This window comes from Mesocricetus auratus, unplaced genomic scaffold, assembly GCF_017639785.1.
Source record: "Mesocricetus auratus isolate SY011 unplaced genomic scaffold, BCM_Maur_2.0 Super-Scaffold_100014, whole genome shotgun sequence".
In the NCBI taxonomy this organism is placed as follows: domain Eukaryota; kingdom Metazoa; phylum Chordata; class Mammalia; order Rodentia; family Cricetidae; genus Mesocricetus; species Mesocricetus auratus.
Genome location: NW_024429197.1, coordinates 30,495,121 through 30,521,973, shown reverse-complemented (window position 1 = coordinate 30,521,973; position 26,853 = coordinate 30,495,121). Strand labels below are relative to the sequence as shown.

The window sequence follows — 26,853 nt, the reverse complement described above, 5'->3', positions numbered from 1 at the left end:
CGGGGCATTGGTGGCGCACGCCTTTAATCCCAGCACTCTGGAGGCAGAGGCAGGCAGATCTCTTTGAGTTTGAGGCCAGCCTGGTCTACAGAGCGAGTTCCAGGACAGCCTCCAAAACAATACAGAGAAACCCTGTCTCGAAAAACCAAAAAAAAAAAAAAAAAAAGCCTGTGTATGTGTGTACACAGAAGTCCTATAAGTCAGCTTACCAGGTGAGAGTCATCACAATATCACTAGTTTCCATTATCAGTCAGAGTCAAGTAAAATGAAATTTTATAAATGTTTCTAACCAAGTAATAACAAATATGCTCACAGGCATACTATAAAAAATAAAGATACTTGTTCGAATTAATTGTTTTAAAGATGATATTTTTATCAGTTCTTTCCATATAGCGAAATAATTGGTCGTATTTAGTACACCTATTTTCAAAAGGTTACTTTTATTGAATTGCATCACCAGAGGGGGACCAAACTATTTCAAGCTTTCTCTAATCAACTCTTGGTTGCATGGTTTAGAAGACATTTGTACTCACGTCGATATTCAGCTCCAAGTCTTAACATCAGTCGAATGGGAAACACTTTGGCCCAAGGGGTTTCCCATTTCTGGATGAGAATCCCAAACAGGTAGGGTGGGGTTGGAAGCACTAGGTCTTGCAGTGACTGGTAAGTAGATGACACATATAAGAATCCACCGTGTTCTTTACTACCCAGGAAACTTTGACTAAAGAAAGAATGTCCCAAGTTGCCCACAACATTTCCTGAAACAAAAAGTTCATTAATTATTTTCTATCAAGACATCAATCATATTTTAAGTAATTATTATTACCTACAACTGAGATAGACACAAGCAGACACAAATTCCCAATCCTTCCCTGTGAAAGACCCATATTTACAAATGTTTCATTTTGTGTTTGTATTTTCACATGTGTGCATATCTGTGTGGAGGCCAAAGGTCAATCTTAAATGCCAGTCCTCAGGAGCCATTCACCTTGTATTTTTGAGATAAGCTCTTTCACTGGATCTGGGGCTTGCTAACTGGTCTAAGGTGGCTGGCCAGTAATCCCCCAGAAATCCACCTGTCTCTGCCTCCCTAGTGCTGGGATTACGAGCACCTGCTACTCCACCTGGCTTTTACATGGTGCGGGGGATTAATCTCGGGTCCTTGAACTTGCATAGAAATTACTTAACCGAGAGAGCAATGCTTCTAGCCTGAGAATGTTATTTTTTAAGTAGGAATGGCATTTGTTAAGTGATAATTTGCTTTCTAATTTCTATTAGGGCTTCCTGAGAGCATAAAATAAGAATTGAGATGGAGTGCTCACTAGAGACAAGGGCAACAAGAAGAGACAGGAGCAAGAAGTTAGTAAGAGACACCAGCACAGAGGAACCAGGTCTCTTTCTGTAGCACAGGAGAGAACTTGTAAGAATCTATAATGTGCTGGGTGGGGGTGGCGTACGCCTTTAATCCCAGCACTCAGGAGGCAGAGACAGGTGGATCTCTGTGAGTTTGAGGCCAGCCTGGTCTACACAGCAAGTTCCAGAACAGGCTTCAAAAGCTACAGAGAAACCCTGTCTCAAAAAAACAAAACAAAACAAACAAAAAGAATGTGCAATGTACAATGTATTTGCTAGAAAAGTTCCCAACATAGAAACAAGTAATATTTGAGGAGATGGAAGTGCTTACTGCCTTGATTTCACCACTACACATTACACATTGTAAACATGTATTGAACTATTGCACCACACTCTATTAATATTAGATATTTAAATAAAAATATTTAGACAAAATAAAATTTTATAATGCAAAACCAATTATACAAAACATTTCAATGCTATTACCTCCCTAGATTTGCCTACAGCCTAGACACTTCACACTGGCCTATCCTATTCAAAATTCTAATTTTGACTATATGTGAAAACTATGGTTCTTAAATTTAAACTAGACTCATCTCTTAAGAGCCACATCATGGGCTGGAGAGATGGCTCAGAGGTTAAAAGCACTGACTGCTCATCCAGAGGTCCTGAGTTCAATTCCCAGCAACCACATGGTGGCTCCCAGCCATCTGTCATGAGATCTGGTGCCCTCTTCTGACCTGCAGGCATACATGCAGGCAGACAGAACAGTGTATACATAATAAATAAATAAAATAAAAAAGAGCCACATCATATATTCTTCTCCTGTTTACATACTCCATCTGAGTAGTTGGAATTTCTTAGTGATTACCTGGGATTCAGCAGACTGAACTAATTACTCACCTCTTGCTCTTTTGTCAGCTTCCTATGAACATCAAGAACACTTAAGACCAACTCACTCTGGTGCCAAGCTAGAGATCTAAAGCTAACCTTCTCTTATCCCCTACAACACCTCACCTTAGTTACGAAATCTATTTAATTGAGCCACCACTTTCTTTCACTTCTTTTTCTCACTGTTAATAAGTTTAAGCCTTCCAAGTTCTTAATTTATTATTGAATCTCTATGCTAGCCTATTAAAATCATTTTTGAAGCACAATTCATATATGATAAAACCCACAGATTTTTTCGTTGTTGTCGTTGAGACAGGGTCTTTTTGTGTAGCCCTGGCTGTCGTGGAACTCACTCTATAGACCAGGCCGGCCTCAAACTCAGAGATCTGCCTGCCTCTGTCTCCCAAGTGCTGAGATTAAAGGTGTGCACCACTAAAGCCTAGGTCTACAAACTCACAGATTTTAAATATATAGTTCCATGACTTTGTTTTATTTTTGATATAAGGTCTCACATAGTTGCAAACTGCTTTCTATCTACCAAATGTTATGATTACAGCTGTGTGCCACCATATTGGCTAAGTTTCATAAGTTTTTGATTTTTTGTTTTTTGTTTTTTTTTTTTTTGGTTTTTAGGAGACAGGGTTTCTCTGTATTGTTTTTGAGGCTGTCGGTCCAGCCCAGCCTCAAACTCACAGAGATCTGCCTGCCTCTGCCTCCCGAGTGCTGGGATTAAAGGCGTGCGCCACCACTGCCCGGAGAGGTTTCATAAGTTTTAATAAATGTAAATGCTCATGTGACCGCTATTCCAGTCAGAAACAAAACACAAACCCTAATAGCTGGACCAATCTCACTTCAGGTTAGCACTGATCTCATTTCTATCACCACAGATTAATTTTGCTTTTCCTCAAAACTAAAGAACAGCAAACATCAACAACAACTGATAGGTACTTTAGGAGGTCTGGCTTCTGTGGCTCCACACAGATCTGAGGGAGTCATCCATATTCTTGCAGATATCAGCAGTATGATAATTTTAACTATTGAATGGTATTGCTGCCTATGAATATGCCACATTAGCTAAGAATACCAGATCCTGGTATTTGTCTTGAGACAGACTCTCATGTGTAGCACTGGCTGTCCTGAAACTCACTATGCAGACCAGACTGGCCTTGAATATACTAGAGATTCACCTGCCTCTATCTCCCAAGTGCTGGTTTTAAAGATGTGAGCTACCACATCCAACACATCAAAATATTTACTTTATATGTATATGTCTGAGTATATGTACATGTGATTGCACTCTGATGCTCCTGAGACTGTCAATAAAGTTTGCTTTGAGTCAGGGGGGAGAGCTAGCTACTAGCTGATAAAAATTAGCCATATAGCCATATACAGAGAAACGCACAAAGTAGTAGGGCAGGAATTAGGGAGAGTTTCAGCCTTTTTGGATGGATGACAAGAGAGCAGGGAGGTCACTGGTTGCTTCTCTGCCACATCTCTGATCATTCACCCCAATATATCCAACTCCTAAGTTTTTATTGATAAAGAATAATTAGATAAATGCTACACATGTGCCATATGTGTACAGGAACTCAAGGAGGTCAGAAGAGGGTATCAGATTCCCTAGAACTGGAGTTAGCATGACTATGAGTCACTATATAGGCACTAGGAACTGAACATGGGTCCTCTGCAAAAGCAAAAGGTAGTCTTAATTGCTGAACCATCATTCAAACTCCCTATGATATAACCTTTGGCTATTACTAAAAATTCTTAAAAAGAAGCACACATATGATAAATATAACAGTTAAATTTTTCACCTATACCTGAGTATTTTTATTGTTTCTAATTTTTGTATAAAATATAGGCAATGCTTCAAAAAAACACTTCACATACAAAAGCTTATTTTATATTTTAGATAACATCTTTGGCTCAAAATCTCACATAGGGAACTGCCAAGTTAAGACTGTGGGGTAGGGGATAGGTCAGTGGGTCAGGTGCTCGCTGCTCAAGCCCGATGTGATGACCTGAGTTTGGTCCTCAGAACCCACATAAAAGAAAAAGGAGAGAATCAACTCCACAAAGTCATCCTTTGACTTCCATAAGCATGCTGTCGTGCATGCACACCAACACTCACATAATATATACACCCAATAAATTTAAAAGAGAAAGCCTGAATAATTCATGGTTTCCCATCTTTATGAAAAACTATCAAATAATACAAGAAAACAGTTTTAAATTAGCCACTCTTACCTCCCTCTCCAACTCCTGTTCCTCCTGTTCCTCTCTTATATTTTTTTATTTGCTTGAAATGGGAGTCTCACTATGTATCCTAGGCTAGTCTGGAACCCACCATCCTCCTACCTTAGCCTACTGAATGCTGGGATTAGAGAAGCGTGCAATCACATCTGTCTTAAGGATCCTTTTTAGGGGCTGGAGAGATGGGTTGGCCCCTAAAGGCTAGGCTCTCAACCAAAAATATAAGAATTCTCTCTAGGAAAAAAAATCTCTTTTAGGGCTGGGGAGATGGTTCAGTGATAAGATAAAGCACACTTGCTATTCTTCCAGAGGACCCTAGTTTGGTTCCTAGCACCCATGTTAAGCAACTCACAACCACCTGTAATTCCAGCTCCAGGAGATCCGATGCCCTCATCTGGCCTCCTCAGGCACCTGCTATCATGTTCATAGACACACATGTATACACAGAATTAAAAATAAATAGATCCTTTAAAAAAATCTAATCTCTTTACTCTGTACTCAGGAGGCAGAGGCAGAAGGACCTCTGTGAGTTCAAGGCCTACATGGTATACATAGTAAGTTTCAGGTCAGCAAGGCTACATAATGAAACCTTGTCTCAAAACAACAAAAACCTCTTACTATATGTTTTTAGTCTGTACATTTATGATATTGGTTCTCCATCAAACTACAGATATTATTTACTGACTTTCTGTTATCATAAATAAAAATCAGTTCATTTAAACCACATCATATCTTTTCTGTTTAATCAAGTCAATCTGTACTGTCAAATCATAAATGTATTTTTTTGTTTTGTTTTGAGGTAGGTTCTCAATATACAGCCCATGTTGGCCTTGAACTCATGATCCTCCTGCATCAGCCTCCCAACTACTGGAACTACAGGCATAAACCACCAGGCTAGGTCAAATACAATCATTTCTCTCTCAATTTTAGTATTTCCTTCAGTTAACATCATTAGCCTTGTCCAGTTTTTTAAAGTGTGCTTTTACTTGTACATTGAATAGTTAATGATACAACTTATTTTGAAACCATACAAGCTAATTGATTTTAAATATATGAATATTCAAGTGTTTACACTAAGATTGTATAAATACTGGTAACTAGAGGTTATTATGACTGAGTTATTATTATGCTTCCTTCTATTGGATACTAATGTCATGTTTTATGTTTTGGTTTTTCAAGACAGGTTTCTCTGTGTGGCTTTGAAGGCTGTCCTGGCACTCATTTTGTAGACCAGACTGGCCTCAAACTCACAGAGATCCGCCTGCCTCTGCCTCCAGAGTGCTGGGATTAAAGGCGTGCACCACACCACTAATATTATGACCCATAGTATCACAACAACATTCTTAACTCAATGGCGATGGACTCTCTTATAATTTTAAGTCTATCCTTTGTAAAATAAAGAGAACCACAGTAATAAAATAGATAATTTTCTCAAACTATGACAAGTTCTAACTTGCCACTAATATCAAAGTCTGGGGCTAGAGATATAGTTCATTGGTAGAGTGTCTGCCTAGCACACATAAGGCTTGTGTTCAGTTTCCAACACTGTTAGAAAATATCAAAGTTCAATGCCAGGTTTCCAAATATAATATGACTGCTTTATATCTGAGTCCAAAAATTTTTATCATCTACTAGTGGTACAAAGTTCTATAGCATTCCTACCTGCCAGTGCATCCTGATAAAGTTGTACAAAGTGATTAAAGATGTCCTTTGGCAAGCACTTTTCATCTGGTAGACACTGTAGCAAAATTACTATCTCAGATTGACCCACAGCATGCATTCCCTTGGTTGTGAAACACCAGCACTTCCTGTTCACATCTATAGGTGGAATAAAAATACAGACATTCTTCTCAATCACTGATCTCAAATGGATGCACAGAAATTTGTTATAATACAGCAAAAAATGAAAGATAACGTAAGCCCATATACTTCAACTTTAAATGGTCACTGAATGAGCCAAAGAATCATTGTAGAAAATAAAACATGTCAATGCCTTGTTTATTTTTTGTTATTTTCTTAACACTTAGAAAAATAATTGGAAGGAAGTTAAAAGAAATAACAGAAAAAGAAAATACATTTAAGACTCAAATACACAACAAAGATATAGTCCTCCATGTTACTAGTTTTAAAAAATCAATTTTCCAGTGGGCTGGGGAGAAGGCTAAGGGAATAAAGTGCTTGCTGTACAAGTGTGAGGACCTGAGTTCAGATCCCCAGTACCCACATAAAAAGCTGGCCATGATAGCACTTTCCTGTAGCCTCAGTACAGAAGGATGCCAGAGGCTCACTGGTGAGCCAGTCTAGTCAATTAGTGAGCTCCAGGGTTAGTGAGGGACCTTCTCTCAAAAAATAAGGTAGGCAGCAATACAGGGAAATACCTTACATTGACCTCTGTCATATACAGTAAATACACGGGTGTGTCCACCTACATGCACACCAAACCCATACACAAACACAAATAACTTTTCATTATATAAGACTAGGAGCAAAAGGAATAAAACCCATTGTTTTAGATCTTCCTTCAGGTTGTGGCAAAAGAAAACACATTTTTGGTCTTTTGTTTTGTTTTTTGCTTTTTTGAGACAGGGTTTCTCTGTGGCTTTAGAGGCTGTCCTGGAACTAGCTCTTGTAGACTAGGCTGGTCTCGAACTCACAGAGATCTGTCTGCCTCTGCCTCCCGAGTGCTGGGATTAAAGACCTGTGCCACCAATACCCGGCTTGAAAACACATTTCTATATACTAGCTAATTTAATTATTGTCTTTTCTGAGAGAAAATACTAGATAATCAGAAGAGGACTTCACCTGGTTTTTACACTATACAAAGTATGACTTGTCTAGAAGACTTCTACTTCACTTGAGGTTAGAAAGTATCCAAAGAAGTCCATAAGCCATATGTAGCAAAAAATATCCCATCCTTGACACATTACCATTTGCATCCTAACAACAAGATTTCAAAATGGATTCAAATAAAATAATAACACCACTATGTGTATCAAAACCAATAAAAAGATCCCTTTCTTTTTGCATGAAAATTACTACTTTGTATACCTAATTAGGAAGTACTCAGTCCTATTCATGTGTATGTGTACATGTTCATGTGCCAGAGATGCTGGGTGTCTTCCAATGTTTTCCACCACTGAGACAGGTTCTCAGTGAACATAAATCTTGCCAATTCATCTAGACTGGATGATCAGAAAGACCTAAAAATCCCTGCATCTGCTTCTCCAATGCTGAGGATTGCAGATGCATGCTGCTGCACTTGGCTTCCCCTCCTCCCTCCCTCCCTCCCTCCCTCCCTCCCTCCCTCCCTCCCTCCCTCCCTCCTCTCTTTCTCTCCCTCTCTCCTCCCCTCCCTCTCTCTTTTTTTCTCACCCCCCCATGTGGGTGCTGGAATCAAACTCAGGTTCTCATGCTTTTACAGCAAACACTTTACCAATTAAGGCATCTCCCTAACCCTCCAATTCATCCATTATTGTAAGGTGTTTCAGGAATTGTAAGCTAGCTAATTTCTCTCTGTCTCTGTCAGTCTGTCTCTATCTATATGTCTCTGTGTTTGTGTCTGTCTGTCTGTCTCCCTCTTTTTCTGTTTGTCTCCCTCTCTTCATCTCATAATCATTTAATGGGTAACTGTTGTGGGCAAGATACTGTACTAGGTAAAAGTGCAGGATGGCTTCTGCCCTCAGATGGAGAAGTTAGCTAATCTCTAATTGTAATGTATGAACTAGATGTGGTAAACTGAAATTTCAAACAACATTATACTAAATGTGATTCTGGAAGGAAAAGTGAATGACATTAGCAATGGCCCAAACATGTAAAGCATAATTATGAAGTGGTACAATGGTGTTTCTAGTTTCTAAGGCCAACTTAAAACACGTGTTTTTGTGAAAAGAATATAAAAGCTTTAAAAATTGTGTGTTTAAATTATTTTTAGTTAAAGAATCTAACTTACAATTTACAATTTTAACCATTGACAATAAATTTGCATTTAAAACAAAGACAAGTGGGTCAGGGCCACCATCCTCCAGTTGCTGCATGACTGAAATCTGTGAGGGTTTCTCTTCCACAGCATAGTCTGTAAGAGAGAAAACATTGTAGTAGTTGGTTAAAGGGACAAATGAGAAAGAAAACTAGTGGAGAATGGCTGATCAGTCACAGAAAAGAGACAAGGACTTGATTAATAATTGGTGGCACAGGCGGTGGTTGGTATCCACTCCTCACTGCCATGTCAATAGCATTTCTTTTTACTCTGGTTGGAATGGAAATATGGCTATCATATGCATAAACCTTCCCCCCAAAATGGTTTGTTTCAAGTCTGCTCTGCCTCTTTATCTAATAAAAATGTTCAACTACATAACAAAAATGTCACAAAAAAGTATTTTTTAAGATCAACATTTCAAATAATCCAAAATACAATAAAAGGTAATTATAAACTAAGAATTCCTATGGAAAGAATGTCAAGGAATCAGTACAGAGGAAGCCTGATTATTTTACTCTATACTGCTTTATATTTATGATCCTTACAAAGCATTAGATTTTTTTTAATACACCAAAAAATAAAACTATCATCAGTGACTGGTTCCTTGAAATAATTCCTCTAAGTATATGAGCACTCACTGCACACGACACTAAAACCATCAGTGTGCCACACATCAGAGTACTGCACAATCAGTACTTGACTCAGTGAGCTCACATCAGACTACTGCACAGACAACCAATACTTGACTCAGTGAGCTGACATCAGACTACTGAACAGACAACCAGTACTTGGCTCAGTGCGCTCCTCCTCTAACTTTGCAAGCACACACTGTCCTATCTGACCACTTTATTCTTAATGGCGTTCATCTCAGGACAAAGTCAAAATTATGAGCAAAAAATAATCGAGAATTTAACTTAAAGGAAAGGAACTAAGACTGAATTTTTAGTGCTGTTCTCATAGAGTGTTTCACTAAAGGATAACCAGGATGAAAAGATGAATACAATTTTTCACTGATATAAAGAAATAAAAACTGGATTTTTTGGCTATAGTAGAAAATATTTACCTTCCTATCAATGAAAATATATATTTAAAAGAAAAAGTGATTTAAAATTTTTAATAAGTTATTCCAGTAAAATAAAAAACTACAAAATTCTAGTGAAGAGATTGTAATATCAAAACAGCCCAGCAAAACAACTACTTTTAGTAATGAACTATTACAATTTGTATTAAACAAATACATAAAAATAACCCAGCTGGATGTGGTAGCTCACATCCTTAATCCCAGCAGACCAGGAGGAAGAGACAGGTGGATCTTTTTTAGTTCAAGGCCAGACTGATCTACAGAGTGAGTTTTAGGTTACCCAGAGCTACATAATGAGACCCTGTCGCAAAATAAACAAGTAAAATAAAATGACCCAAATTTTCACTTACAGAGCAACCATCTTAACAAAAACATGTTGTAGGGAGTCCTGGTAAAGAAGCAAAGGTTTGTGACACAAGCAAAGAATGCTGAGCTAGCTGGGACAGCTATGCACTCTGTACAGAACACACACAGAACTTCCATGGGATGAGCCCCACTGAAGGAGCCGCATTTACAAACATGAATCAAACAAAACCTAATGACTTTGTGATCTAAGTGAAACAATCAGACTTAGTTTATCTCCAGTACATGAGAAAAGTGTTATAAACAGGATAGGAAAAAAAGTGAAGTGTATCATAAATAATAAAGGCATAGAGACAGATACTGTGGTTAAGGCTGATGTTCAGAAAAGCAAAGCAGCCAGCCACTAGAGAATTCTCACCTCTACCAATGCTCAGACAGAAGGGGAGATCCTGTCCTCAGATTGCATTTCCATGCACTGCTCTCCACCAAATCTCAGACTCACTGTATCCTCCTGTATCCTCCTGCCTTATATCCCTCTCTAATCCTGGGGTTAAAGGCATGTCATCCCAAGTGCTGGGATCAAAGGTATGAGGTCTGTTTGTCTCTTTTAGATTGATTCATTCTCATGTGGTACAAGATGTCCTTGAACTCAGACAGATTCATCTGCCTCTGTCTCCTGTGTGCTGGGATTAAAGATGTGGCCACCACTGCTTCTCCTTTATGGCTAACTAGTGACTTAGGTGTGTAGCTAACTAGTGGCTTAGTGTGTGTATGGCTAACTAGTGGCTAAGCTCTTAACTAGTGGCTTAGCTAAGCACTCTGATCTTCAGGCAAGCATTATCAGATGATAAACAAAATATCACCACATTTCCCTACTCTGTCTAAAATAAAAAAGGCTATAACTAATATAAGAAAACTATATAAGGTAAGTACAACAAGTATATATAATATATACAGGCAATAAGTACATCAACAATGTCTAGCCCATTTGCATTTGACAAATTCAGAGAAAATACTCCATTATCTATTCTATCTTGATGAGTCCAAAGTCTTGTACCTAATTTATTTTCTATCATAACTTGCATTACCATCCAAAACTATCTTTAGATATCTCTCATCCTTATACACTTTACAACTCTTTAGTGAGTATCCTTTCTGAGTCTTGTAAACAACGTAAACAATAACCATCTAGTTTTCAACTCTCTCAGAGATCCAAGAAGGAAACAAAATTACCTGAGTAAGTAGTAAGTTCAAGCAAACAACTTCCAAAAAATGTGAAAAAATCTGTATGCCCCTTTTTTCTTTTCAAAACAAGAATCCGGAATCTAATCTTTGTTTAGCTTTTTTTCTGATCATTACCAATAACAACTTGTATCAATCCCCCCATATTTGGATGACAAATATCCAAAGCCTTTTGAATGATCAAAAACCACCCACCCCAGCTCTTGGGAATATGAGCATTGTCATGTTCTTAAATTTACTTCGTGCTATTTGGGGGTGATGGGATCTTTAGGAGATCCTGAAAAGACAAATTTCAATTAATTGTCAAGTCCTGATAGAGGTAACCATATCATTTGTTGTCCAGTCTCTGAGTAATAGGAAAGTGCAGGGCTTGTCTCAAGTTCTGGCTAGAGTAGTCTGTGAGGCTGGATCATCTCAGCTAACCTCTTTGAAATTGCCCTGAGCAGTTTGTAGTTCAAAGCCTATCTTTAGCTGGTGTTTTTCAGCTTAAACATGTTATCATAGTCCTGGTGGAATCACTGTTGTAGGACTCCATCCTCTTTCTAGAGACTTTAAAGGTCACTGTTAGGCATGTTCATGGGTCACTGCAAAAACCCGAAATCATGTACAGGAAGGTAGATGAAACATTTTTCTAGAATTAGTTAGTACTCTATATGACCATTAATATCATGACAAAAACTGTAAAATACATATACAGTAATCTTATTTTGATATGCTACTTATGCCTTAAGAAAAGCTGTTGTCGGGCAGTGGTGGCGCACGCCTTTAATCCCAGCACTCGGGAGGCAGAGGCAGGCGGATCTCTGTGAGTTCGAGGCCAGACTGGACCGACAGCCTCCCTCCAAAACAATACAGAGAAACCCTGTCTCATAAAAACCAAAAAAAAAAAAAAAAAAAGCTGTTAAAGAGTCAATATAAAACTAAAGGATGAATTAATGGTAATTAAGTCTTTGAATATTTGTTTTTCTTCTGTCCCATATCTGGTGGCGCTTCTAACATGAGACAGAGATTTTGAATTTTACTTTAATAGGCATGCTTGGGTTTAGAGAAGGAGAGATTCACACTCCAACTCCAAAGTCAGCTTTAATCTTTACTTGAACTGGGACTAAAAAAGACTATTTGCATTGCATGTCTGTGGAGAACAACAGAAACCAACATTTGGGAAGGTTTTATCTTGTTGGAAATTTTATCTTGTTGGAAATGTGATATACCAATAGGCCAACTTATTCTTTTTCTAAGGACATTTTTTTTTCTGGATGATTTGTCCTTTTACTTCAGATGTCTCATTTGTGCAGTAGTCTTCAGATTCCTGAATTGGATACCTTTATTCTCCTGAAAAGACAAACACAAAATCCTTCCCCAACCCTATTTTTTGGGAGGTTCTCTTTTGGCAAGTTAAATATCTGATAAAATAAAAAGCATTTTTTAGTTTTATAGGTTAGTTTAGATTAAAAGGCCATGCTGCTTGATGTACTACATCTCTTCTAATTAAGAGGTCTTTCTTGTTCAAATTGAATCTTTATCAGTTTTGATGATATCCATAGCTTTTCTTCTCCTGTGAAAACAAAAGCAAAACCTCTTCCCAATGTAACACATGTCCTGGTTTCCATTCTGACGTCAACACATCTTTAAAACATACCAACTGATTCAATTCCAAAGTTTTCCTATTATCCAATGTCTCTCCTCAGCTGTTGTTCCTTTCTCAATAGTGTTTAGAAAATTCAAAGTTAACAAGACATTATGTAATCTATTTCTGAGGTTCTTCATCATCCCTTGCTGTTTATTTAGCATATCCTTTAGAGTTCTATTTGATCTTTCTATAACTACCTGCCCTGGAGGATTGTGTGATATACCTGTAATATGCTGTATATTATATATGGTATACCTGTAATATGTTTTATATTATAATGTGTGGTATACCTGTAATATGCTTTATATTACAATGTGTGGTACCTGTAATGTGCCTTATATTATACAATGTGTGGTATCTGTAATATACCTTATATTATAATGTGTGGTATACCTGTAATATGCTTTATATTATAATGTGTGGTATACTTGTAATATGCTTTATATTATAATATGTGGTATACCTGTATTATGCTTTATATTATAATAAGCAAAAAACTTTCATTTTCTTAGAAACATATGCTATAGCATATCGGTCTTTATCTGTACAAGTATACCCATGGTGGCCATAACATCTAGTAAATGTGTGATTACAGAATCAGCCTTTTCCAAACTCAAAGCAGTTGCCCACCGAAGACTTGAATAGGGTCAGGTCTACAAAGCGAGTTTCAGGACAGGCTCCATAGCTACAGAGGAACTCTGCCTTAAGAAAGAAAGAGAGAAAGAGAGAGAGAGAGAGAGAGAGAGAGAGAGAGAGAGAGAGAGAGAGAGAGAGAGAGAGAGAGAGAGAGAGAGAGAAAGCTTGAATAAGTATCAATAACAGTGTACATAATTTAGTTTTCCATATTTTACAAAATGAAACACATCCATCTGCCAGATTTCATTCCTTTGAGTATCCTTTGGGTTACTTCAGGCAGGTACTGGAATTTGCTTGTATAAAGAACAAATAGGACATTTCCTTATAACTTCCTTGGAAAAGTCTTTTTAAGAACCTTTGATACTAACATGATGCTTTTTATGAAATTCTGAGGCCTCTAGCACATTTCCAATTAATAATTGATCAATTTATACATTACCTTGTGGTAGAGGGCCTGGCAGACACACATGAGGTCATATGTGTGTTATATATATGGAATGATTCTTATTCCTGACTATTTCTTATAACTGAATAAATAATAGTCAATTCTGTATCATCTAGTATAAATTCAGTGGTTTCAATATGCAAAGCAACTCTTTCTGTATATTATGAATCAGTAACCATGTTGAGAGGTTCCATAAAATCCATTAATACCATGAGACTAGCATGTAATTCTGACTTTTGAACAGAATCATAAAGGCTAAGATCGACTTTCTTAAATTTTCAGATTTGTTTCCTGCCTTTGCTGATTTATTTGCATCAGTATAGAATGGAGGGGCACCAGAAATTGGTGTTTTCCATACAATGTGAGGAAGATTCCAGCTAGTTCTCTATGAGTTGAATTCTTTTGCTTTTGGGATATTTGTTGTTACTCTCCCAAAAAAAATAACTGCAACCTCTTTGCCAGGGTTCACTTTCTGCCCATAATTTATTAATTTCATCCTTATTAAAAGATATAATTTCTGCTGGGTCTATTCCTGCTAATTGAGGAAGTCTCAATTTTCCTTTCAGAATTAACTCAGAGACCTTTTCCACAAAAATTTTTTAATTTTTTACTCAGCTTATGTAGTAAAAAGATCCATTCTAAGATACTATCTACCCTCTCTATTGGAATTCCTGTAGGGGAATGCTTAGAGGGTAATATGACCAGAATGCAGTTAAGCTTTGGATTCACACAACCCACATGTGCAATCTGTAATTTCTCTTCCACCAAAGCCAATTCTCTCTCAGCTTCAGCTGATAATTCCTTGGGACTATTTAAGTTCTTGTCACCATCTACAGTTTACCTCCTGAAGAGGCCTATTTGGATGCCAAGATTCTGGTGAAATTATTATTGCATCCTTACCTGTGTCTACCAGACCTTCAATGACAAAGTCATTTATTTGTATTTTTAATTTGGTCTTTGCTCATTTATAGAAATTTACCAAATACTTGATTTATGGTTTCTCTTGAATTTTTTGTTTTCTCTTCTATAGCTCGCCTATCATCCAGCACAGTATGGTTTCTTACAATAGTCACTGAGTTCTGTAATTGCTCTGGGAAGGAGTTTCCTCTATGATGACAGGAAGCGATTGAACTGAATTTGGCATAGGGGCCTACAAGAATTCCCTCAAAGAGTTTCCCAATGACAGAGGGTTACTTTGAATGTCCTTTGTTGACCTTCATTCATTAGGTCACACCTTCTGCCTTTGCCACACCTTCTGCATAATCCAGAAGGGAAGGGCATTCTGTTTCAATTATGCTTAGAAAAAAACACTGTTTCTAGGAACACCCTATTTACAATCCCTTTTAAGGTAGCCTTATTTACCACAATTGAAACATTTGACATTTTGATTTTTCTTCAAACCTCTGGAAGTCATCTCTCCTATCCATGCACCATCATGGTCATGAGATTCAATATTGATTGTATCTCAGACCCATTTCTCCAAATCTTTTGACAATGTCAGTGAACTGTTAGGTGTACCACATCTGATAGCAGAACTAGCACATAGCAGTGACCTGAGAATGGCAGCCCAAGGAGCGAGGCTGCTGGGAAAGCAGGCAACACATGGTGGGGGTGGGGGGGAGAGAGGGAAGGGGAGAGGGAGGAAGGAGGAAGAGGGAGGGAGGAAGGAAGGGGGGCAGTTGTCTGAAAAACTGCACACAGGATTGTGTGGCAGGAGCAGCCTGAAGGCAGAGCCAGTCGGTCTTGTGGTGTTTGCAGCCCAGGTGCTTCTGGAGTTTGGGTGGCAGCTGGAGACTGTTTTAGGTTGGGTTGCGACTCCAGTGGGAGCTCCAAATGCAGCTCTGGCCTGTGCCTGTGGCTGCAAAGCCACAGATAATCGGCTTTTTAGTAAATTCGTGCTTTTAAGTTTGGTGCCACAGCAAAGGGTTACTTTGCAGGCATCCTAGGGTGAGACAGAGAGTTGAGAGGCTGAGCAGCTGTTCAAGAAGTCTGAGGACGGAAGTCTTTCAAACAGGAAAGGAAAAGTAATAATTACATGTCAACTTGACTGCTGTCATGTTCTTGCTATAGACAAAAAGGGATGTAATCTGATTTAATGGCCACAATGACTCTTAAATAGGCATAGTTACTTCACTTTCTGAAAATAGACCTGAGTAGCCAGTGGTAGCCAAAGGTGGCCCACACCTTTGATCCCAGCATTTGGGAAGCAGAGGCAGGCATATCTTTGGGTTCAAGGCCAGTCTGGTCTATAGCATGAGTTCCAGGACAGCAAGGGCTACACAGAGAAATCTTGTCTCAAAAAACAAGCAAAAAAATAGATCAGAATTTACTTAAAAATAGTTCAAAGGTGCCAGGCAGTGGTGGCGCATGTCTTTAGTCCCAGTAGAGGTTATAAGGATTTGTGTATGCTAAAATAAATAATTTAGGCCGGAGAGATGGCTCAGAGTTTAAGTGTATTTGCTACTCTTGCAGAAGACCTGCGTTTAGTTCCTAGCATCCACATGGCAACTCACAACTGTCTGTAACTCTACTTCAGGAGACCCTCTTTTAGCTTCTGTGTGCGATGGGCATGCACATGGTACACATAAATACATGCAGGCAGCAGTACAAAAGATAAAATACACACGAGGCAGTGGTGGTGTACACCTTTAATCCCAGTACTTGGGAGGCAGAGACAGATGGATCTCTGTGAGTTCAAGGCCAGTCTGGTCTACAGAACTAGTTTCAGGACAGCCCTGGCTACACAGACAGAGTCTCAAAAAACAAACAAAAAAGTTAACATTAGAAGTATGACATTGGAGGAATCAGAATAAAGATCAATGAAACTATTATTCGTAACCCTTCACCGGGAAAGGAACTGCCCGGATGCTGATGTGATATATTGAATGCCACTGTCACAGCTATCGCAGCATTCTTTGGGTGTGTCACACCTTTGCTCCTTTACCAAGATTGTTAAGAAGGTTGCTATGTTAAGCACAAATTTGGGTTATTTTAATAAATTTTAGTTTAGTAAGAAATTATAGTGGTTTATTTTATTAATAAAGTAAGTCGGATACTGGGTTCTGTTTTGATAAAGGTTGTATCTGTTAACTTCAGCCATCTTCTCCCAAGGGACAAAAACACTTTTGTATATTTAATTAAAACATATTACAAGCCTGTGCTACACACCCAACTAAAAGATACTTTTAACAGCAAAACTATTACTTAAGTCCTCCTCATGTATCTTCCTGAAGGTATCGTCACACTTCGAAATGAGAGCTAAATTAACGTCCTGAGGGTACCAGTTTGTACTTTAGAACCACAAGAAACTCTTGAGAGTATGACAAACTTTGAAATATCCTTCCAGAGACTGAAAATGACATTACAGCAAAACACAGCTATACTAGGGCAAGCAGTCCCAGCAGCAATCATATTCATGGCATTGAGGATGCTGCATCTGTTGTTAGATAGGAGGATGACTACCACTCAATCATCCTTTCCTTAAACAGAAGCGACATGTGGATATATAATGATTCTGTGTAAGCACGGAAGTCCATATACCTCCTTTCACACCAGTGGAGATGAGGATGGGGGGAAGGCCATCTTCAGGAATAAGGTTCATTGCACTTCCAACAGGACTTCCAACCTGAGTTATACTCCCAGAGAATAGAGAAATATCAGCCTAGGAGAAGCAATCATCAGTGTGAACGTTAGTGCATGAAAGACTTTAGTAAAATACAATTAAAATGTAAATAAAAATTTGGGCAAAAAATTGAAACTTACTCTTTTTTGAGACAAGGTTTCACTATGTAGCCCTGGCTGTCCTACAACTCACTATGTAGACTAGACTGGCCTCAAACTCAGAAAGGTCTACCTGCCTTTCCACCATAGCCAGTTGCCTCTTGGATTTCTGAGATAGGATCACTAGCCCAGGCTGTCCTCAAATTCACTACATGACTAAGGATGACTGTAACTCCTACCTCTTCAACCTAACTACTGGGAACACAGGTATTCAATACAATGTTCAGTTTATGTGGTGGTGGGAATTGAACCTAGGGCTTTATGCATGAGAGGCAAGCATTTTACCAACTGTGCTACAGCCCCGGACCCAGTACAGTCAATTTTAATAACATGCAATTACAATTATTACATATTGCAGACAATACAGAGATAACTATCTGAACAAGTACCTCTGAATATAAATATAAAACAGTAACAATTTTCTGAAAAGCTTTATAAGTACAAACTTTATCCAATCCTAATGTTAATTGTGGTCTCTGGGTTATCATGATGCAGGCTCACCAAGTGTACCAACTATTTTATTCTGGGAGAGACACTGGCAATGACAGATAGCTTATGGGGAATGTGAGAAATCTTTGTATCTTCTTTGTGTGTGAGAGAGAGAGAGAGAGAAATCTTTGTGTGTGTGTGTGTGTGTGTGTGTGTGTGTGTGTGTGTGTGTGTGTGTGTGTGTTTTGAAGCACAGTCTTACTATGTAGCTCTGGTTGTTTTGGAACTCACTATGTAGACTGAGCACATCTTGAACTCTGACTCCTAAGTGCTGAAATTAAAGGCAGGCATTACTATGCCCAGCTTAGTATTCTTTCCAATTTGCTATGAATGGAAAACTGTCTAAAAGGTTTCATAAAAAAATGTATCCAGCCGAGCATTTAATCCCAGCACTCAGGAGGCAGAAGCAGGCAGATCTCTGTGAGTTCAAGGCCAGCCTAGTCTACAAGAGCTAGTTCCAGGACAGCCTCCAAAGCCACAGAGATACTGTCTCGAAAAGGGGGAAAAAATGTATCCTCTAATTAAATGTGAAAAGGCCAGGGCTGGTGGCACAGGAATGTAATCCCAAATATTCAGGAAACTGAGATAGGAAGATGGGAACTTCAAGGCCACCTGGGCTGAGAATGAGATCAAGTCCAGCCTAGGCAGCTTAGTGAGCTCCATTCCAGAGTAAGAATTTCAAAAGGATTGGATATATGACTCAGTGGTAGAGGGTTTCTGCCTATCATTTACAAGGTCCTAGATCCACTCTTCTACACCTCAACAACAAACAATAAATAAAAAAGGAGCTGATATTTCTGTGTTTCTGAATATTAGGTCTTAAGGGAAAAAAATCCCACTAGTTCCAAAACTGTAACTGACTTCCACAGACATGAAAGTGAAGACACAGTAATTGCTAGCATCTTGAAGTAAACTGTATGAGCCTTTCATCGAGGAGGCAAATGGCTTATCAATCTATTTTTTAAAGTGTTAAATGGAAACAGCAGGTTAAAAAACCAGAGATGTTTGAAGACAAATAAGATAGTTTCTTAGCTATTTTCACACTGCTCTATCATTCCTCCACAATACTCCTGAGGGGCCACCACAGAACCCAGGAACATGATTTGAAAACCAATGTATCTAGGGATCTTGATAGCTTCCAAGCTTGGCCTCTCTCTATAACAGCAGGCTGAGTACCCATGAGAATCTTTCCCTTGGGAAAAAAACCTTGCAAACAAAAGCAGCTAATTTTGCCATGTTTATTTACACACAGACACAAATGAGCACTTGCTCTTATTAAGTTGTGTTAAAGTACACAGGGTTCCACAAATAAGTCACTCAACAAAAGAGGAGATAGACAGAACCATGTCTATCTCGTAGTTACCTCATGTTTTCTTACCTCTGCTGGTAGAGGACTGGTGGTTACTGGCTTGACTGGGTCATGTGACACAGCCAGAGTTCCTGCAGAGGAATTCCCATTCATTGTTAATTTGGCTGCATCAGCAACTTCTCCATTGGGCAAGATCCCATCAGCAAACCAAACTCTCCTCTGCTCTCGGGGCTGCGGCACTTGAGGGGCCAGGAAAATAAAACAGGCAGGCATCAATGTGACACTGATAGTGTTTCTCATGGCAAAGAAGAGGTCACCAACTCCAGAGGCTCTTACCACTACATACAGGAGAACTGTGGCTGAATGGCAACAGTTATAATTAACAAAAATTCCTCTTTAAATATTCTTTACTTCTATTGGCAAAAGTTTAAAATGCTTTGTTTTAAAAATACAGTAACTCTCTGACACTTCTATGATTATGCTACATAGTCTGTTCTGCATTGCTGGCAGAAACCATGGAAAGTGTCTTAAATCCCCAGAAAATGGATTTATAGCAGGAAAAAAAATCTAGCAAAGTAAGTCCCTACCTCCTAAAAATATAAGATCCACAGAAATTAAATACTTGCAAAATGATATGGCACTTCTAAAGGGCAAAGATGCTCTGAAGAATACTGGAGAAGCACTGATCAGTAAAGGAAGAGCTGGCACAGACCTGTAAGAAGTGAGGTGCCAAGTGACCAGACTTTAGGCTCAGTGTAACTGAAGAGGAAAAGACTTATCTGGTGCCAGTTTGTGCTTTAGGGAAAGGACAGGGAAGGCTGGAAAACAGCATTTGATGACATAACACCCTTAAATCCAGTTTTGGAACTCAGTCTGATGGTTAAAACAAAGAGACTAGGGAAGAACAACAAAATGACAAATGAAGCAGAGAGAATAAGGATTTTAAGAAAACCTGAACTCACAAAAATACAAGGATTATCCACTAAGGGATGATCTGAAAGAGGAGAAGCAGCAAGAGTGATAATCTCAATAGAGATCTGATCTCTGGAAGGGAAGGAGCACTTTAACAACGGGAAGGGAACATACTATGTGAACAGACATAAAATTAATGAAGACAGATTGAAATAGCAAGGGAAACATCTTGACACGGTCGTTTTAAAGAAATATGTAATTGTTATTTTTATTATTCATATTCTTCTAAATTTAAGAGTATGCCTTTTATCTGATACTATCATAATTATAAAGAAGTGACAACCCCCAAAAGTTGGGACCATAATCTATCATATGATATAATCAGAATTAAAGTCCTAGATTTAAAGGTATGAGATAATATTCTCATATTTTACAATGGATTAATTAATCACAAAAAGAGAATATGGCAATGTTTATTCCTAAAAGCAATACCAGAATGGCTTAGTCAGCAGGAAGAAGGCTAATTTTCACCACTTGGCAAGCTCCTACCAAGAACATTTAAGTAGCCTCAATCTAAGACTTTCCAGGATGGTTTCAAAGTCTATAATTCTTCTCAGGTATAGGCAGTGTAATTAGGCCATTCTCAAGGTGGAGGGGAAACAGGTATGCTTTCAGAAGTCCCTCCAAAATATCAGGCAATACGGTATTTTTTTTTTACTTGCCCACATATAATCTTGACATATTTCTCATCTCGGTTTTCTACTTTAATAACCACCCAAAGAGACTGAGCTGTAGAGTTTTAAAGAGTGGTGCTATAAAGCCACCTCAGCAGCTTTCAGAGGAGCCTGGTGAAGAAAAGGAGAGAAGAGCACATGATCCCCTACCTTCTGTTCCAGGGTGCTTTAAAACTCCCACAGGTACCATCACAGTGGGAGGTGGAGAGCTCAGGGCTCCTGAGGCCTGAGCTTGCTGCAAGGGAGGGATAGTAGAACAGTACTCAGCAGGATTGTTAGGGTTAGGGCTCTGGCTTGAGGCACTCATCATGTTCTCCCAGGCTTGAGCTAAAGCAAATACAGACACAATCAATGTGAATGGATTGCAAAATATGGACATCAAGACCTTGACAATATTGGATAATTAATGCAGCTTGTCCTCATTAACATTCCCAGTACGTCTCTCTTCCAGCTAGTGAAAGTATTCAGGAGATAAGTGGTTTTATTCAATAGGAGAGACCACTTAGCTAAGCAAATTATTTGATTGGATTAAATTAAAATGATACAATATTTAAAAATAATAACTCCAGAACTGTTGGTACAGACTTTAAATTAAGGACTAGGCCTATAGGTTTATTTTTTTAAAGGAGTCCATGTATTTCTTTTCTTTTTTTTTTTTTTTTTTTTTTTTGGTTTTTCGAGACAGGGTTTCTCTGTGGCTTTGGAGGCTGTCCTGGAACTAGCTCTTGTAGACCAGGCTGGCCTCGAACTCACAGAGATCCGCCTGCCTCTGCCTCCCAAGTGCTGGGATTAAAGGCGTGCACCACCACCGCCCAGAGGAGTCCATGTATTTCTTAAGAGGGAGGAATATAGCATCAGACTTTAAAGATCGGCAACTAAGACAGCCTTTAGGCATTTTCTGGTTTAATGCATTTTATATAGTCTAATAAAATCTAAATCAGGGACAAAAATATAATTGCAATGTATGACTGTTTTAGTCTTATTTTAGATTTTTAGGCTCTTTTTAACAGAGAAAAATTGAAAAATTCAGATGCCTAAAGCTCAGTATTTTTGTGATTTATGCTTTAATACAGTCATCACCCGTATGAAAGCATCCAACAATAAACCACTGCACATCCTTAGTGTGTCTCAAAAGTATAGGACCTACTTGAACATGAAAATGTGTCAATATAACATAAGTGTGATCAACCAGTAAGATCACAAATACATTAAGAGTCTATGTACCCTGCAATCTTCATAACTAAACAATGACATATCAACATTGTCTCTAAAAGTAAATAGGATAGATGAAGCTATAGAAATCAAAGACATCAAAAGTTTATTTTTGAGGTGCAGGTAATATATGCGCAGGGATAGAAACCACTCAATTTTTAATAAAGCACCTTTAAAACAAAAACAAATACCTTCATTCAACATCAAAGAATGATCCAGAAGACTTTGAATATTTATGTTGAATACTTATTTCCTCTAAGGCTAGTAACAAAAGCTACGTTCATTTGAAAGCACTGGCAGGAAGAGGGAAAGAAGAAAATAGGAGAAAGGGAAAAGAGAAAACATTGAAAAGCATCAAATTAAATATCTGGAAAGAGACCAGGCTAAGCCATGCAAGAGGAAAAGACATTGGCAAAACTAGAAGTAACTAACTTAGGATCCCATTAAGGGCTTCCTTGGCTTAATAAAAGTAAGTGACTCCATATGAATCCTCTGCCATTTCCTTCATCTTTAGCTATGCCAAGTTAAAAAAAATTGCTATCAAGTTGAAAGACCTCATCAAATTAAAGAGGTATTAAGTATTGCGATTAAGCTGTATATTCTTGTCTGTGGATATGTGTCCAACAACGAAAGCAGTAGAATAAAAGTCATCAATTGAACAACTCAATGAAGTAACCACCATTCAAACAGTGATCCTTAAGAGTAGAGAGAATGATTCATGTTTCATCAAAATTCCAAGAATTCAGAAATGGGAGGAAATTGGGTAGATCCCAGGATAACAGAACAGATCAGATTAACTGACATGCAATAGGTTAACAAGCCAGCAACAGGAAAACATCACTATGAGCAATGCAGACAGACAGCGCAGGAGGATCTAAGAACAGATAAATTCCAGTCTCTAGGACGCCACTATTGGGACACAGGCAGCAACAGTGTTCAGTTTTAACACTATGTCTACTTAGAATTGTTCTGGCAAATGCACAAAGACACATTTAAAGAGAAAATACTATCACCTGCTAAGTTTTACTGTATTTCTTCACAAGAATAGTCAAGGCTTTTGGCTTTGGTGTTTTTTTTTTTAAACTAAAATGTTCATGGATTTATTTCTAACCCCATAAAAGATGAACAATTATTAAGTTTTATCTTCCTTCCTTTGGCTGTGTTCTTTTCCCTAAGTTAAAAAAATGCTTTGTAGAAGGAACTGACAAAAAGAAGTCCAAATTTCTACTTGATACTAAATACTAAATAATATTTCTACTTGATACTAATTTCTACTTGATGTTGAAAGTTTACTTTTAACAAAATGAATGAAGCAAGGTATTATTAAAAATGTATTCTTAAGTACTGTGAAAGTTCTGGGAAGGAGACCTTGTCTCAGTTTTACTATCTTATAAGCTGTACAGTCAAAGACACCCCAAACCCACACCTCTCCAATCATCTGACTGGAACATGCAGATATACACAACATCATTTTTTCAAAGGACATCATTCTTCCCACAGAACTTATCTAGCTTTAGTATTCATTCATTAAATTTGACATGGGAAATCTGAAATGCTAACATACTTTCAAAACAAGGAGATCAAGCTCAGGATTTTCAGTTACAGTTATGGCATTGGAGAAGGTAAACAAACAGTAAAGAAAGGCAGGGGGAAGGGAGACTTCATAGGAATTCTCTTACTTTGTTCCAGTGACTGCACCAATCTGTCTCAATACTCACCATTCATCAGCACTGAATGACAGATTACACACACTCTAGCTTCCTTTCGGTCCATGTATATCAGTTTACATTTCAGGCTACAGCACGAAGCACAAAAAACCTGGGAGAAAACAGAATATACTGAACTTACAGGATCACAGTACCAAAGAAGTAAACTATTATTGACCAATACTGATCAAAATTGAACCATGTTATCTACCAAGCTACAAAATCAAAAAACAGCAATTCAGGAAGCAAGAACTCAAAATCAAGAGTGATATTTACAAATCTGTCAGCAATAAGGAAGTCAATAAAGCTTGATGAAAATAAAAATATTGGCCATGGTCACATGGGAAATACAAAGCAAGGAAAAATAAAACAAGGTTTTAGTTACCCTTAGGCAAACACCAGCACTGAAGAGATCATTGCACCTATTTCCATTTGGGAAGGAGTTATATAGCAGGAGGAAATAATCAAAGATGGCAAGTTCTGGGTTTTAAGTTCCCTTTTCTATTACCTAGTAACCACATCAGTTTGCTATGAAGGACAAGAATTAAAACATACAACTGGAAGCCGGGTGGTGGTGGCGCACGCCTTTAATCCCAGCACTCGGAAGGCAGAGGCAGGCGGATCCCTGTGAGTTCGAGGCTGGGCTGGACCGACAGCCTCGAAAACAATACAGAGAAACCCTGTCTCATAAAAACCAAAACAACAACAACAACAAAAAAACCATACAACTGAATAATAAAATTCAGCATAGCTGAAGCTATAACAAGCAGACAACAAAGCCAATCAGGCCAAGTGCTAACTCCTCATTCTCACCTGAGCTTAGCTGGAGCTTTCCTTCCTTCTCAGGTTCCCATTAGGATTTATTTTCTTGAGGATTCTTTAGTCACTTATCACATTCCTTTGCAGAGGATGAAAGCTGTTCCCAGTAAAATAAACTCTACCCTAGTTTTCATGGCCCAGAACTATCTTATGCCTCTAAAGTTGAATCAAGCTATGAAGGGGCCGGGTGTTGGTGGCGCACACCTTTAATCCCAGCACTCATGAGGCAGAGGCAGATGGATCTCTGTGAGTTCAAGGCCACCCTGGTCTCCAGAGAGAGAGAGTTCCAAGACAGCCTCCAAAGCAATACAGAGAAACCATCTTGAGAAAATCAAAAAAAAAAAAAAAAAAAAAAAAAAAAAAGGAGAGAGAGAGATGAAGGGTCATACCAAACTTAACATTAGCTATAGCAGCTTTCTTCCCGCTAGGTAAAATTGACAAATCTAGCTTATGATTACCAACTTAGTTTCCAAAGGACTTTGTTTTTTTGAGAGGGTTTCTCTGTGTAGTCTTGGAACTCACTCTGTAGACCAGGCTGTCCTCAAAGTCACGGAGATCTGCCTGCCTCTGCCTCCCAGTGCTGGTATTAAAGGTGTGCACCACCACTTTGCAGTTTCAACTCCACTAAGATATCCATAGAACAGAAGGTGTGGTGTACTTTACCCAGAGAGTAACTAAGGGTTCTGTTTCTAATTTTGTTGTTTGGAGAATTTCACTCTGTAGCCAATGCTGGCTTTGAAGTTACAGCAATCTTCCTGCCTCTACATTCCAAATCCTGGGACTACAGGTATGAACCATCATATCCAGCTAAGAAACTGGATTTTAATGTTGTGTTTGCTAAATTTTTATCGCTGAGACAAAATTACAAGGAAAAATAATTTAAGGGAAGGAATATTATTTTGGTTTAGTTTCAGAAGTTTGGGTAAACGAAACTGGAGGGCATGAGTCTATATCATGGTAGCCAGGAACAAGAAACAGGGAGAATACTTGAGTTGCTGGCTTTCTCCTTAACCCCTTTAAAATCAGACTACTATCCTGAGAAACAATGCCACCCAAACTGGGAGGGGTATCTTCCACTTAGTTATTACTCTATGGAAATGCCATCAAATTTACACTTAGAATGTTCTTTCCTTATTTCCTAGGCATGGCTTAATCCAAGCATCTTTACAATCAAAATTCACCACCAATGACAATTAGGTGACAGATTGAAGTTCACAGTAAACTGTAAGAATACTTGGCACTTTACATATGTTGTTTGGCTCATTTCACCTAAAAATGTCTATGAAGTCATTTACAGATAACAGGTATGTAGCAGACAGGTGTTGTAGTCTTAAAAATCTTGTCTCTTCAAACAGGTTAAAATTCTAACACCCCAAGTGATGGTGTTGTGAGAGAACCTTTGGTGAGTCTGAGGCCAGCCTGGTCTACAGAGCAAGTGCCAGGAGAGGCTCCAAGACCACAGAGAAACCCTGTCACAGGGGGGAAAAAGACCCTTTGGAGGTGCTTAGGGCATGATTCCTTTGTGAGGGAGGCCCAAGACTCTTTGTCTTAGACTCTTAAGAGATTGAGAGTGACTGCGCAATCCCCTCCAAATAAAACCACTATGGTTTAAATATGAATGGAATAAATATTCTAAAGGGACACTTCTGTCTGTCCTGCTTTTCACTACTGAAAAAAAAAAAAGGTTCCCCCCAAATTGGAATTTTCCCAGGAGTCTCATGCAAGAAGGAAAAGGCTAAAGTCAGTGGAAGAACTTGTCTCCCAGGAAGAGATTTTACATAGTTCTGACAAACTGTCACCTTGCAGATGAAACTGGAATAACAACAAAGATCAGCCAACAACAGACAAGAATACAGACTGACCTTAGCTATGCAAACTCTTGCCTCCTATTTAAACCCAAACTTCATGATAGGACCTAGAAGACAGACTTTGGGGGCTGGGGAAGTTACTATTGGATCTCTTTATTTGTTCCTTTTCCCAATGTAGCCAGCCATATTGAATAAATCTCCTTTCTTGGTTTGCCACTATTACTTGTCTGTGTTAATTCAACCACTGAAGAGGGGTAGCTGAACCTAGTGTCCT

At 38.4% G+C, this 26,853-nt stretch overlaps 1 protein-coding gene across 4 annotated transcripts in view; it reads right to left on the bottom strand.

Moving 5' to 3' along the window:
* Positions 1-26,853, bottom strand: part of Zfyve9 (zinc finger FYVE-type containing 9) — a 142,412-nt gene that overhangs the window by 39,690 nt on the left and 75,869 nt on the right. For 2 of the 4 annotated variants that reach the window (XM_040756993.1, XM_040756994.1), the window contains 7 exons: positions 23,965-24,064; positions 21,185-21,361; positions 19,458-19,627; positions 17,351-17,471; positions 8,447-8,569; positions 6,160-6,315; positions 534-758 (listed from right to left, as the gene is read on the bottom strand). In XM_040756993.1, the coding sequence (XP_040612927.1) occupies positions 534-758; positions 6,160-6,315; positions 8,447-8,569; positions 17,351-17,471; positions 19,458-19,627; positions 21,185-21,361; positions 23,965-24,064 (1,072 nt within the window). The remainder of the gene's footprint in view (positions 1-533; positions 759-6,159; positions 6,316-8,446; positions 8,570-17,350; positions 17,472-19,457; positions 19,628-21,184; positions 21,362-23,964; positions 24,065-26,853) is intronic. The other 2 variants (XM_040756995.1, XM_040756996.1) reach the window with 2 other exon arrangements.